We start from the raw sequence: 13,552 nt of genomic DNA, 5'->3' as shown, positions 1-13,552 counted from the left end.
CTCCTCGCCGAACCAACGCACACTAATTGTCCATTATAAGCTGAAGCACTGTCATCAGGCAAGGAACTATCCTCTTCCCTGTGTCTATGCAGACTGTGTGTGCTCCTTTAGGACAGAATCATCTCTGAAAAAACATTTAACCAGAGACCATAGTCAAGCCTGTTCAAAGCAGGTGACTGCAAGGTTAAATTGTCAACTGTGCAATTTTTCAGAGACTTGTAGTGATACACAGTATATTGCACATTTGAAAATACACCTACACAATAAGGAAACTGTGAAATGTCCCTTTAAAGACTGTAGTTTTCTGTCGAGCGCATAAAGTACTTTTCGTGCACATAAGAGTAAGAAACATAACCTCCGTACCGTTGAAAATTTTCGAGAAAACCTGTATCAAACTTTTATTCAAGGCACTTTAAACTGTGAAAGTACAGACTTTGAGACACATTCAGACAATTTAGACTTAACAGATGATTTAATAGAGGATCAAGATCTGCTTGATTTACTTGAACACAAAATTGCAACTCTATTACTGCGCATGCAAACAAATTTGCATGTGTCCAAAACAACAACTCAGGAAATAATAAATGAGCTTTGTAGTATTAGCTCATTTGTAGAAGAGTGCACACCAAAAGTAATTGAAAGTGTACTGATCAAGCATTACTGTGCAGTAAACAGTGCAGTCACTGCTGCTATAACCAAGATAGTTAAACAAGTAAACCCCCTAAGTTTCTTGTCAAAAGACGGGCCTTATGGCTCTGAATACAAAAGAGAAACTTTTTACAAGAAAAATGTTAAAGTCATTGAGCCGATTGAATATGTTTTAGATGCATCTTCAAGACGGAAATTTGTTTATATTCCGGTTTTGAAAGTCCTGACAGAGCTGTTAAGTCGTAATAATGTGTTAGATAATAAAGTCTTGGAGACAGGACATATTGAAACAATTGAACACTTGTCTTTGTACAAAACATACAGAGATGGTCTATATTACAAAGACAATAATTTGCTCTCTTCAGAAGATCTTAGCATTGCCCTAGGACTGTATATAGACAACTTTGAAGTTTGCAACCCACTAGGAACATCAAAAAAAAGCACAAGGTCTGTGCAGTCTATTGGGTGATTTCAAATTTACCTATACGATATAGATCATCTGTACAGTCAATCTACCTTGCATGTCTGTGTCATAGCAATGATGTGAAGAAATATGGGTATGGAGCCATTCTTGAACCACTGCTAAAAGATCTTGAAGTACTTGAGCAGCAAGGATTTTATGTTCAGAAATTGGGAAAAACTGTTAGAGGTACTGTGCTGTACGTGTCTGCCGACAACTTGGGGGCACACTCACTTGCTGGGTTTCATGAGAGTTTTAATGTCGACAAATTTTGTCGGTTTTGTTTAGCTAGTCGGCAAGATATTGACAATCACGAGGTAAAGGAGAGCGTATTTCCACTCCGGACAGTTGAAGCTCACAAACAGGACCTTTTGGAATTAAACCGACATCATTTAGTTTCCGTGAATGGAGTAAATAGTGATTGTGTTCTCGATAGACTTTCTCATTTCCACACAATCCAGGGCTTCCCCCCAGATTTTATGCACAACCTTTTTGAAGGAATAGTGCCATAGCGACGGGTGTGCTCCCATTGAGCACATGTGCTCTTAAACTGAAATATTTGGGAGTAAAATTAAAAATTGTTTAAGTAACACATTTATGTAATGCTTTAATGTTGAGGGTCAAACGTGACCCATTTTTACATTTGATAACAGTAAAAACACCTTCAAAAATGTAACTTATACCTGTAATTTGATGACTTTGATGTGACCCAGAGTATAAAAACATGGAAATATTTCATCTTTTTGAATCAACAGATGCAAGGAATAACTTGCTCTGTTATGACTAACACAATTTTTGACTCATTAAACATAAATTGATATTTCCTGTAGGCCACTCCTATATATTATGATATGAAATAATGCTTGAACTGATATGAATTACATATTTGTATCTAACTACTTAAATCATAGTAGTACATACTGATTTGTTAAACTCACAGCCTTGTTACTTTGCATGTATGAATTATCATGACAACTTAGCAAAGCCATGACAAATCAGTCTGATGTAAACATTTAGAAAACTTAACCTGTCAGACAAGCCAATCTTCCAGTCTGAGGACACAGATAGTTAATATTAATGAAATATGCACCTTGAGACAGGTCTCCACTGTACTACACATGTCTGACAACATGTCGGTTGTAGTGCTGAAATGTGAACATTTAGGTGACTTAACTTGAACTAAAACTGTAATGTTAATTCTCCACATAGATCGCCAAGGAATTCATCAGGCTCACATCAATGCACATCAATAAGTTCTATGAGGGTCTGGACAGCCATCTGCATAAACTTCTTCAGTTATTCCGATTGAAGCGCTTAGAGGAAGTTCAAGAAATGACATCCTTAATGGAGAGTCTCGATAAGGATGTAAGTGCATATTTGTTGTAGTTGTAGGTCCACAGTAATTGTACAACCCCACTGAGGAGAGGGACCAGGACGTAGATTATGATAGACAGTAAACCTCCTCTTATTAATGTACTTGGAAAGGCACTTTGATACAGACAGAATAAATAAGAAAATGGAAGATGGAGTAGATGGAGAGAAGGCCAGAGTTCAAGTTACCTCTTTGAACTGAAAGCTCGTTCTCTGTCATTTGATGGTTGACAAAAATCAGTTCTGATATCACGTATTGTTTTGCAGGCATCAAACCAAAGGAAGAGAGCAGCAGCTTTGCAGGGACTGCCATGGTACATGAAGGAAAATCCTTCTACATTGATGAAGAGATGTGAGGTAAGCAGAAAAATGTTGTTTAATGATACAAAAACTAGTTCACAATGGACATGGTTACACATCCTTTTTTTAGGCATCCTCTGTGTGGATACACTATATAGCAAAACATGTCTAAATCACAGGCACCTTTTTGTTTTTGTTTGTTTTCGCATGAAGCCAACAGATCCTGAAGAGGACTTCATCAAGGGAATGGTAATTGGAATCCTTTTGGTCGTTGAAGATGTGAAGGATCCCCTTCCAGTTTCCTACAATGATGTTGCCATTGTCATTGAGGAAAAGATTGTCATGCGTCATCTTGCTGATATACCCAACACTGTTGTGAACCTGATGGGCCTGCTGTACATGCTGAACCTTGACTATCCAAAAGAGATGAAATACACTTTTGAGGTGATTCAGCGCCTGTTCATGGGAATCGGGTCTGAGACGTGCACTCCCAGGGTATACTCTCTAAAGAATAAACTGCTCAGTTAGAGGGATGGCTCAGGAGGATGTTTCTGTATTTGGCCATGAGGAAGTATTCTAATTTTCTTGGAATTTGTTCACTCTTTGTTCATGTAGTAAGAGGAAAATAAATGTAAAGCCCTTCTGTGGGTCACAACAGTTTTTATGTCCTAACAGATGTCTATTTCTCTCTGTAGAGAAAATGTCTCTTGTAGACACTAATGTGTATTTTTTGTTGTAGAGCAAACCTGAACAGTGGAGATTTCTGTGATGTTTGAACGTGCTCATTTTCTGGCTGACATTTCAGCAAGTTTCTCAGAGATACAATTTATTATGTATATCTTGTGCATTTTACTGAAACAATGCTGAACATTTACTTAGAATGGATCAAGATTATTATTTTCATTTTTTCATCAAAGGAAGTACTTTTTTTTCTTTTTTTTTTTTTTTGCGGGATACAGTTTAATTTCTGTTTTTGACCAGCCCTGAAAGAGTTGGAAGAGGATGTTTAAGAGGGTGTGAAAGCTTTTTTGTATGCATGTCCCAGAGGAAGAATTCTAATTTTTTACACTATTTATTAAGAGATGAAATGTATCGCCCTTCTTTGGGTCACCCCACCTTGTTTTCATGTTCTGACTTATTTCAAAGTTTTTAACGTCCATGTGATGCTACAGAGAAATTGTCACGAGAGTGGACATTTTAGTAATGTTTTCATTTTTTGCACTATTTAGTAAAAGATGAAATGTGTAGCCGTTCTTTGGGTCACCCCACCTTGTTTTCATGTTCTGACTTATTTCAAAGGTTTTAACGTCCATGTGATGCTACAGAGAAATTGTCAAGAGAGTGGACATTTTAGTAATGTTTTCATTTGCAACATTTTGAGTAAGTTTCTCAGAAATTTTTTAGTTTTTGTTTTTACAAATCTTTCTGCAATTTACTGCAGCAACTCTGAACATCCACAACAATGGACTGAGTTGAATTCGGAGAGTTATTGTTTTTTCCCAAAGGAAGACTGCATTTATTTTAATGTATTATATTATTATGTGTGGAACAGTATAATTTCAGTTTGTGTGCAGCCCCAAGCAAAAGTGTGTTAGAAGGTGTAATGGCAAAAATTTGAACATGTCCCAAGCAAAGTCTCGACATCAATTGTCACTTTTTATAAAGCAAGGCTGGTTGAAGTTGGACTCGTTGGGGTTTTAATAAAGGTCCTTATTGAATTGTCTTTTCATCTAGTTTTTTCATGTGTTAATATTTAAGTTTGACTGGCCAATTCTCATGTAGATGCTTTGTAGATATTTGCTTACATTTTTTTAAATTAGCAATTTCTGTAAACTCAAGTAACTTGGCAAAAGAGCATGAGAAAAAATAATAATGTTGAAACCAACACCAAAAAATAAGTTAAACCAACATCTTTTAGTTCTCTCAAGTAATGTTTTCCAGTCCACATTACTTGATACAGACAGTTGAGTCAACAAATCGCGAGTTGTATCAATTATGTATTCCATGTAGAGCCAACTTGATTCAGGAAGTTGAGTCAACAGACTGTTGCATCAACTCGTGTTTTGAAGTGTAAGAAACTTGACATTATAAGTTGACTCAAATTAACTCAGTCAAAGCAACAAGATGACTTGACTTATTTAAGATGGGTCAACTAATCTTTTTTTACAGTGTACAGCGCCTGTCATTCACTCGCGGAGCGCAAACCCTTTAACTGTTCACCAGAGAGAACCTGCCTCTCTCCACTGCTTGTTTGGGTGGGTTATTTGCTGGCTGACCAACATCCCACCCCTCCTGTGATCATGGTTTGACTGTAGGCCTATGCGTATTCAGAGCCAGTGAGCAAAGGACTTTCAAAATAATAATAAACAAAAAACTGCGTTAACGTGCGCTAAAAAAAAATCGGCATTAATTAATAAATGCGTTAACGCGATAATAATGCGTTAACTTGCCCAGCCCTACTAAAAACATTTTAAAAAATCTTATACATAGTATCTGTGTGTTATGGCTGTGATTAAGGGCATCACAGTGGCTCAGTAGGAAACACTGCAACAAGAAGGTCCCTGGTTCAACTCCCAGCTGGATTCCTTCGCAATCAAACGATGGAATTGTCAATTGGTGTGAATGTGTGTTTTACTGCCTATGGATGGATCCATGGCTGAGTATTTTGATGGCATTTTTGTGGCTAAGTTTTGGGGTTTCTGTTAAAGACTGATATGTTGATACGGTTTACTGAAGACTAAGATTTGGTATCACATTTAAAACTTCTTCTGGCCTAGTTCAGGCCTGGTTATTATTTGCCTGAGATTTGAGGCCAGTTATTGCCCTTGTGTGGAAATGTTTATGCCATTGCCTGATCTGGACAATTCCTGCTGTGAATCTAGTAAATAGTCTCACTGTAGCAAAGATGGAAAGGCAAATTCACTGGCACATAAAGTATTACTATGGTGAAGATAATGTGGGGAATGTTAGAGAGCAACTGTGAAAGCAACCAAAGTTTACACTGCTAGTTTTGTTGTTACTGTATGTCCCTGAAAGTGATTTGTTTTTACTAGTACTAGTAAGTGAGTACTAGCAGTAGATTCAGGAGTACTGTCACAAAAAAACGAACTACATAACCATTTTTTCACGGGTTCGCACATAGAATCATCAGATATATTATAGAATATGCATATTTGGCGTGCTGTCTGAGGGGAGGGATCTGAGCTCAGAAATTGTCCTGAACCCAGAGTGTGTATATATATATATATGCCTCCTCTCGTGCTGATTGGGTAGATTGTCCGTGTGTTCCTACCGAACTTTGTTACCATATACTTGTATGATACCAGTGGCCATTGCACAGATGCCAGTGCTTTGAAGTTTTTTTCATTGATATTTAATCATTATTTCATGGATATTATGAATGAAAATGAAATTTGTGAGGATCAAAATAAAATCAAATAAAAAAAAATTATCAAAATGTTCTTTTTTTAAAAACAAAAATAAGTAAAAATAAAAATAAGTAAAATGAACCCAGCATCAGATCAATACAAGATGACATAATGGACAGATAATCAACCTCAAATGTGTATCCCAAGTAGCCCAACATGTGTTCTGTCCAATATGTGTGCAAGTCTGCTGTTTTACCTTCACTAAATATTCCAGATCTGAGGAGTTCACACATGGATGCTGCTCGAGGAATTCCAGTTTTTCCACTAGGATGGCCAGTTTCTTTGATATCTCGTGAGGTTGTTCCAACTCTTTAAACACAGTTGCTCCAATAATCAAGTACAGCACCACCAGCAGGAAGACGGTCAGCACTGTTTTCCAGCGCATGACAGTTGCACGAGGCTCAAAGTCTTCAGAAGACTTCAGCAGCACTGGCTGAGCCGAGAATGAGAGACGAGGTCTGGAGTTATAAGCAGCTGTTTTAGGATCAAGGAGGTCAGGAGCAGCCACTAAAAGAAAGAAAGAAAGAAAGAAAGAAAGAAAGAAAGAAAGAAAGCGATAAACTAATGACTGTGAATTGAAGAACACATTCTGAAAATCGTTTTGCTCAACAGATCATACACACAATCACATCAGTAGCCCAGTGGTTTTCTGATTAGCAGGATTTGTCTGTACGTTCAAGTGCTCTTGTTTCAGTCTTTCAAATTTGCACAGAACAGAATAAAGATGCAATGTCAAATTGGATGAATGTGTTTACTAAGTTACATAAATTACAGTGTTGAACATGTTTACATAATCTCAAACTTTACTTTTATGCTTTTAGCATTACCTAAAGCAACATATGGCACAATGCAACATACTAGTACCCAAAAGTTTATGGTACTTTTATAATTTACATACTATATTATAATTTACATAATATATTGCATAATAATCTGGTGAAATGAATTATTTTATATGCATATTGAGGACCATACAAAACAGGACACTCTATCAGCTTTCCATACCAATTTAAGATTGATCTATCTGGGACTGTAGAATGGGGCTTTAAATAATATATTTACATATTGAACCTTGCACACTTTACCAACTAGGTACAGATACGTACAGATTGAATCTCTGATTTAGTTATTTTCTTTCAATACTTTCATGATTTGTTCTGTGAGTTTCCTGGACAGAATCAGTCAGCTATTGACAAGATTTTCCATAATTTATGACAACTCTTTGATGAGTTTTTCCTGCAATCCATGTTTTCACTGTAATACAATAGCGGGTGTTGTTATGCATTTTCTGAAATAGGACATCCAAAAACAAGCTAAGAAGCAGCAAAAACAAGCAATATAATATTGCTTACGCAAATGTAAGCTAACGCGATCATCAAACATTCAACAGCATTTAAATCTAAACTTCATGCTAACTTTACCAAATAAAATGGTAAACCAAGGAATAGGTACAAGTTTTAGGGGTGTTGATGGACTCAATCTATGTTTTTGATCATCGCTCTGAATATCTGGATGTAGTCATTAGCAAAAACGGGATTTTCTCAGCTTTTTGTTCAAAACTTTCCTTTTTTTAAATTAAACTGAAAATTATAAAAAAATAAATAAAAAAATGCTAATGACACATTTTTGCCGGCAATTTTTTAAATAAACGCTGGCAGGGAAAGTGTTAAAGGATCCCTATCAACAGGTTTATAATTTTTTGTGTTTTTGTTTACTAGAATAGTTTTTGGTCTACTTGAATATGTCTACATTATTTAATGTTTTAATGTTCAAATAATGTTCAGTATTTGTCTTATAATTACACAGTTGAAGCACCTGTTTTTTACCCTCTGTCTGAACACTGATTTAGGGGGCTTTTCCACTGGGCTCGTTTGCTGCGGTCCGAGCCCGAGCGCGTTTGTTCCCGGCGCCCCCCGCAGCGTTGGTCTGGTTTCACACTCAACTTGATTCTATCGAACTCTGGTGCGTTTGCGTGCATCTTACGTCATTGCAAACGTGCACGGCGCATGATAGAAAACACGACGCGGGTCAATATATTGTGTTTTTTATTAATTTGGTGCCATTATTCATAGCTGAGTAAACAACCCAGGTTAACTGTGTGTGTGTGTTTCGCATAAGCTGTTTTTCCGCTGCTTGCAAATGGACTCTTTTGAGGACACAGTGGATTTCCATTAATTTGTTGCCCTGAACGCACGCACTATGCGCGAATACACTGCAGACTCACTCTTGCTCGTATCCAGGGTAAATCTTCATCCCTTACGTGTGTTTTATTTAACTAAATACATCATAATCGACTAAAACGCATGCGCAGGATACTTTACTTCCTGAACAAGTGCGCACCCGAGTCCATGTAGTTTTCACATACACGCGAATCGCAGCACGGTTCGGGAGCAACCGAACTCAGACCACCTCCTCCAGGTAGTCTCGGGTTCGGTACCCCAGTGCGCACCCGGGTCCCATGACAGCGTTCACATTAGCGATTTTTCATGCGAACCGTGCCCCGTTCCGAACTAAACTGCCAGTGTGAAAGCCCCCTTAGTTTTGGTTTCTTTAAAACTGCCTTCTGAAAAGCCCAGTCTGCTTTGATTGGTCAGCTGGCTAAGTATGTGGTGATTAGTTTACCTCTTAGAATGTAACAGAATTAAAGCTTCATTAGCTTCATCAGCTTCATTGGCTTCATTAAAGTTTTGAAAACTTAAAGTCCCATTTACTATGGAAGATATAAATATTTATTGTTCTGTCTGTACTGACTTTTACATTTTCTTGCAGACACTCATTTGGTCTGGCAATTATAATTACTGAAACCTCTGCCACTCTGCTCACTCTCACCCACATTTTAATTGCACACACCTGGCCATCATTAAGTGCTCAACAGGGATGGTTGCATCTGAAAATTTAAAAATGCTGCCTTCAGAGGACACATTCCAATGTTGGATGGTACCAAGGCACATCCGAATCCAATGTTAGCTTCACTTACTGTCTCCTAAGATTTCTTCATCTGATCGATTTTTCAAGGCAGCATCGATGTATCCTACGTCTTTGATATCCCACAATCCTATGTGTTCCATTCGTTGACAGTTGAGCTAGAAAAAGAAAGATGGCATCTGAAAGTTGCGGTTGCTGGTCAGTTTGTGTGTAAATGTATGTTTTTGACAAACGTTTTCCACTTCTGATGCCATTTCTAGTGAGAAATTACTACTAATTCAATATTTGCTCAAATATAAAGCTCTCTCTATTTTGCTGTAGATCATTAAACTGTTACGCTGCCTCAGATGTCTGTACGAAATTAGTTTTGTGAAGTACCTTTGTGCACAAACACTGCCTGCAAAAGTCATTGCATGATAAGGCAGCGAGGCAACAAGTCTGCTGCCAAAGTTTTCGGATGCAGCCCTTTTATGCACACTTTGTCTGGTCTCTTCATTGTTTACCAAAGAATGTTCAGACTCTTGTGTTGATCATACCTGTTGGATATACTTACATGGACATCTCCATCGTCTGTTCACCATTACCTGTTCTTCATTGCCTGTCTGCTCCTTTGTTGATCTGCTGTGTTTACTCCCTGCTCTCCTTGTGTACTCGTCTCACTTGATAAGAAAGAACTGTTAACATCAAGTCATGTGCTTTCCTTGTTTTATTTATCCATATACTTACCTGCATTACCTGTCATTCCACAAACCTTTAAATAAAACTCTGCTATTGAGTTAATCTTCTGTCTTTGCCTCTGAATGACAAAAGACCAGACCAATCACACTGAATTCAGTGGGAATGGATTTCATCATTCCAGAATTTAGCCTCATCAGCCTCACCCAGGACAATTTTCCCCTCGAGGAACACATTTGTGAATTTTTACTTATGGCAAATGTAGTGAATTATGAGGATGACATTAGTTTCTTCAATAACAAACCCTTACGATTACTGTTGTCTGCCAGTGGACCACAAGGGATGCTCTGCCAGTTTCTGATTCTGGCCCTTTAACAGAATGGATACCACTTTCATTTTTCACATGGGAGAAGTGGAAGGAGGACTTCAGCTGCACTGATGCAGTTTCTCTAGTGCCTCCACTGTTCCCTGTGGTTATCCCAGAACCTCCAGAGTCCACTCCAGATTACCTTCCCCCTGACCCCTCTAGGTCCCCATCCTCCAGTCTGGACAACACACTGACCCCAGCACAGAGGAGGAGGCCGATAGAGGAATAAATCTGCCTCTTAACACTCTAGACTAGAGAGCAGTCCCAGAGCTCCCAAGTATGACATTCCCAGAGTTCCCATTACCGGTGGTCTCAGAGCTCACAAGTCCAGTGGTCCAGGTAGTCCCAGATAATCTAGTCTGGGTGGTCCCAAGTCCTGTGATCCCTGTCACAGCCATGGAGGCCACTCCTTACTCAGCTTTCTCTCATTCTTCTTGGCCAAAGAATCCGTCCCTTGCTCATTTATCTTAGCCATGGAGGCCATATTTCTCTCCCTCATCTCAGCCACGAAGGACGTTCAATGCGTATTTGTCTCTGCCACGGCATTAGAGACCGTGTGTGTCACTCTCTGTGTGTCACTCTCCTTCTATGGTTCCATCTGCTCCACCCTGGTCCTCAACCCTGCTGTCTATGTTGTGGTGGTATCCTTCTCTGCCAGCTCCACAATGGTCTCCTGCTCAGCCAGGCTCCCCGTTCAGCCGGCACTCGCAAGCTAAGCTGGAATTCCAGACATCTCTCGCTCACACGGCATGTCTCCCACTCCGTTGGCACTACTAATATCTCCCACTTCGCCCGCACTCCCGCTCAACCATCACTCCCAAGGTCTCCCAAGGCACTAGCTCTGCCGACTACACCTTGGTTGCCTCCTCCACCAGCTCTGCCATGGTGAAGAAAGACAGCAAGCACAGGTCAAATCTGTACAGAGTTTATTGAAAGATAAATAGGTTATTAGCAAGTGAGTCTCTGGAATTCAGATAGTACTGGTGATACTGGCATGGGAATGAAAGTCTTTTCTGTTGCAGGTTATGGAGAGAAGTGATTGAAGCAAGAAGCGCTCGCGGCTGGACGATTGGCTTTTGGGTAAGGCTGCCGACCCTTGTCCTCGGCAAACCCCAATACCTTTCTTCCCGGATGTGCATGATGAGATCTCGAAGTCCTGGAAGACCCCCCGTCTTCTCGGGACCGCTCGCTGGTCTCATCCGCCTTTCCTCCCCTCGATGAGGCAGCTGCCCGTGGGTACACTGGGCTTCCCCCGGTTGAACGCTCTGTTGCCATGCAACTATGTCCTCAGAGTGCTTCTTCTCGGGGCTAGCCTAAGGACCCATCCAAAGCCTGTAGATTATTGTCGACCCTGGTGGCGAAGTCTTACAGAGCGGCGGGACAACAGCTGCTTCACTGCATGCTATGGCCACACTGCAGGTCTACCAGACCCAGATGCTCAGAGACATGCACGAGGGTAGGACAAACCCAGGGCTCTTTGATGAGCTGCGCGCCGCGACCGACCTTGCTCTCCGGGCGACGAAGGTTACCGCGCACTCCTTGGGTTTGGTGATGTCCACAGCTGTAGTCCAGGAGAGACATCTGTGGCTAAACCTGGCTGACATGCGGGACGCCGACCGGACCCGTCTGCTTAACGCCCCCTTGTCCCAGGCCGGCCTCTTCGGCGGTGCAGTTGAAGATTTTGCCCAACAGTTTTCAACTGCCCAGAAACAGACCGAGGCCATCAGACACATTCTGCCCCGCCGGCCCGCTGCTACCTCCACCCAGCCGGCCGGGCAGACGCCTCGACCTGTCCCAGAGGTGGTTGACACGGCGTGCCGTCCACGGACCGCTTCGCCCCTGTCCCCCTCTGTCGCCAGACCCCTGGCAGAGCAGGCCCCCGCGGGACAACCAGCCTGGTCCTCCCCTGGCCCCCTCTGCCAGGGCGCGGTTGCTAACTGTGCCCCCACACCGGGCCGCTATGTTGCCACGTCTGGGCCAGTTACTCCGCTTCGCTGCCCCTCTGGGGGGACGCCTGTGGTTCGCATGATCCCGCTGGTTCAGTTCCTGGGAGCCTGGCTAGAGCTTCCCCGTCTGTCCCGCTGGATCGCGCGGACCGTCAGGCTCGGCTATGCGATTCAGTTCGCACGGTCTCCTCCCCAATTCAGGGGAGTCCGCTCCACTGTGGTCGGTGGCAATGCCCCCATCATGAGAGCAGAGATTGCCACCGTGCTGGCGAAGGGTGCAATCGAGACTGTCAGTCCAGCCGAGATGAGGTCCGGCTTCAACAGCCCCTACTTCATTGTCCCCAAGAAAACCGGTGGGTTACGGCCAATCCTGGACTTGTGCGTGCTGAACCGCTCCCTTCACAAGATGCCGTTCAAGATGCTCACCGCCAAAAGCGGTTTCGAATGCATACGGCCCCAGGATTGGTTTGCAACGATCGACCTGAAGGACGCCTACTTTCAAGTCTCCATTCTTCCTCGACACAGACCATTCCTTCGGTTTGCTTTCGAGGGGCAGGCATACCAGTACGCGGTTCTCCCTTTCGGGCTAGCCCTGTCTCCTTGCATCTTCACGAAGGTCGTCGAGGCTGCCCTTGTTCCCCTTCGGGAACACGGGGTTCGCATCCTGAGTTATATCAACGACTGGCTGATCCTAGCTCACTCTCGAGATCAGGGTTGCAAACACAGGGACCTAGTGCTTCAGCACCTAGCTCTTCTGGGCCATTCGGGTCAACTGGGAGAAGAGCAAACTTTGTCCCATGGCAGAGGATCTCTTTTCTCGGTATGGACATCGACTCGGTCGCCATGTCCGTGCAGCTTACGAGTGAGCGCGCGCAGTCACTGCTGACTTGCCTGAGACAATTCGAGGGCAGGAGCGCGGTTCCAATGAAACTCTTTCGTAGGCTCCTGGGGGATATGGCATCTCTAGCCGCGGTCACGCCGCTCGGATTGCTTCATATGAGACCGCTTCAGCTTTGGCTTCGCGACCGAGTCCCGAGGTGGGCATGGCAACAAGGCAAGCTCCGGGTTCCAGTTACTCCGACCTGCCGTCAGTTCTTCACCCCGTGGTCGAACCTCAGTTTTCTCATGGCGGGTGTCCCCCTGGAACGAGCTTCCCGGCATGTTGTTGTCTCAACAGATGCCTCCACCACGGGCTGGGGTGCCATGTGCAATGGACGTGCTGCTGCGGGCTCCTGGACAGGACCCCAGGGGCTATGGCATGTCAATTGCCTCGAGTTGTTGGCAGTACGCCTTGCCCTGCACCGCTTCCGGGCGTTGCTCAGGGGTCAACACGTACTAGTCCGTTCAGACAATACCGCCACTGTAGCGTACATCAACCATCAAGGTGGTCTACGCTCCCGGCGTATGTCACAACTCGCTCGCCACCTCCTCC

The 13,552-nt window shown here is 42.5% G+C and overlaps 1 protein-coding gene across 1 annotated transcript in view; it reads right to left on the bottom strand.

Annotated features, from left to right (window-relative positions):
• Nucleotides 1-9,284, bottom strand: part of kcnk2b (potassium channel, subfamily K, member 2b) — an 87,564-nt gene extending 78,280 nt beyond the window's left edge. Inside the window, exons 1-2 of the mRNA XM_077219620.1 lie at nt 9,185-9,284; nt 6,404-6,714 (exon numbers count right to left, since the gene is read on the bottom strand). Of these exons, the coding sequence (XP_077075735.1) occupies nt 6,404-6,714; nt 9,185-9,275 (402 nt within the window). The 5' untranslated portion in view covers nt 9,276-9,284. The remainder of the gene's footprint in view (nt 1-6,403; nt 6,715-9,184) is intronic.
• Between the last annotated feature and the right edge of the window lie 4,268 nt (nt 9,285-13,552).

The sequence above is a fragment of the Siphateles boraxobius genome, unplaced genomic scaffold (assembly GCF_051911475.1).
Source record: "Siphateles boraxobius isolate OS27281-9 unplaced genomic scaffold, OSU_SipBor_1 8, whole genome shotgun sequence".
NCBI lineage: Eukaryota > Metazoa > Chordata > Actinopteri > Cypriniformes > Leuciscidae > Siphateles > Siphateles boraxobius.
This window is presented reverse-complemented; position numbering and strand designations above follow the sequence as displayed.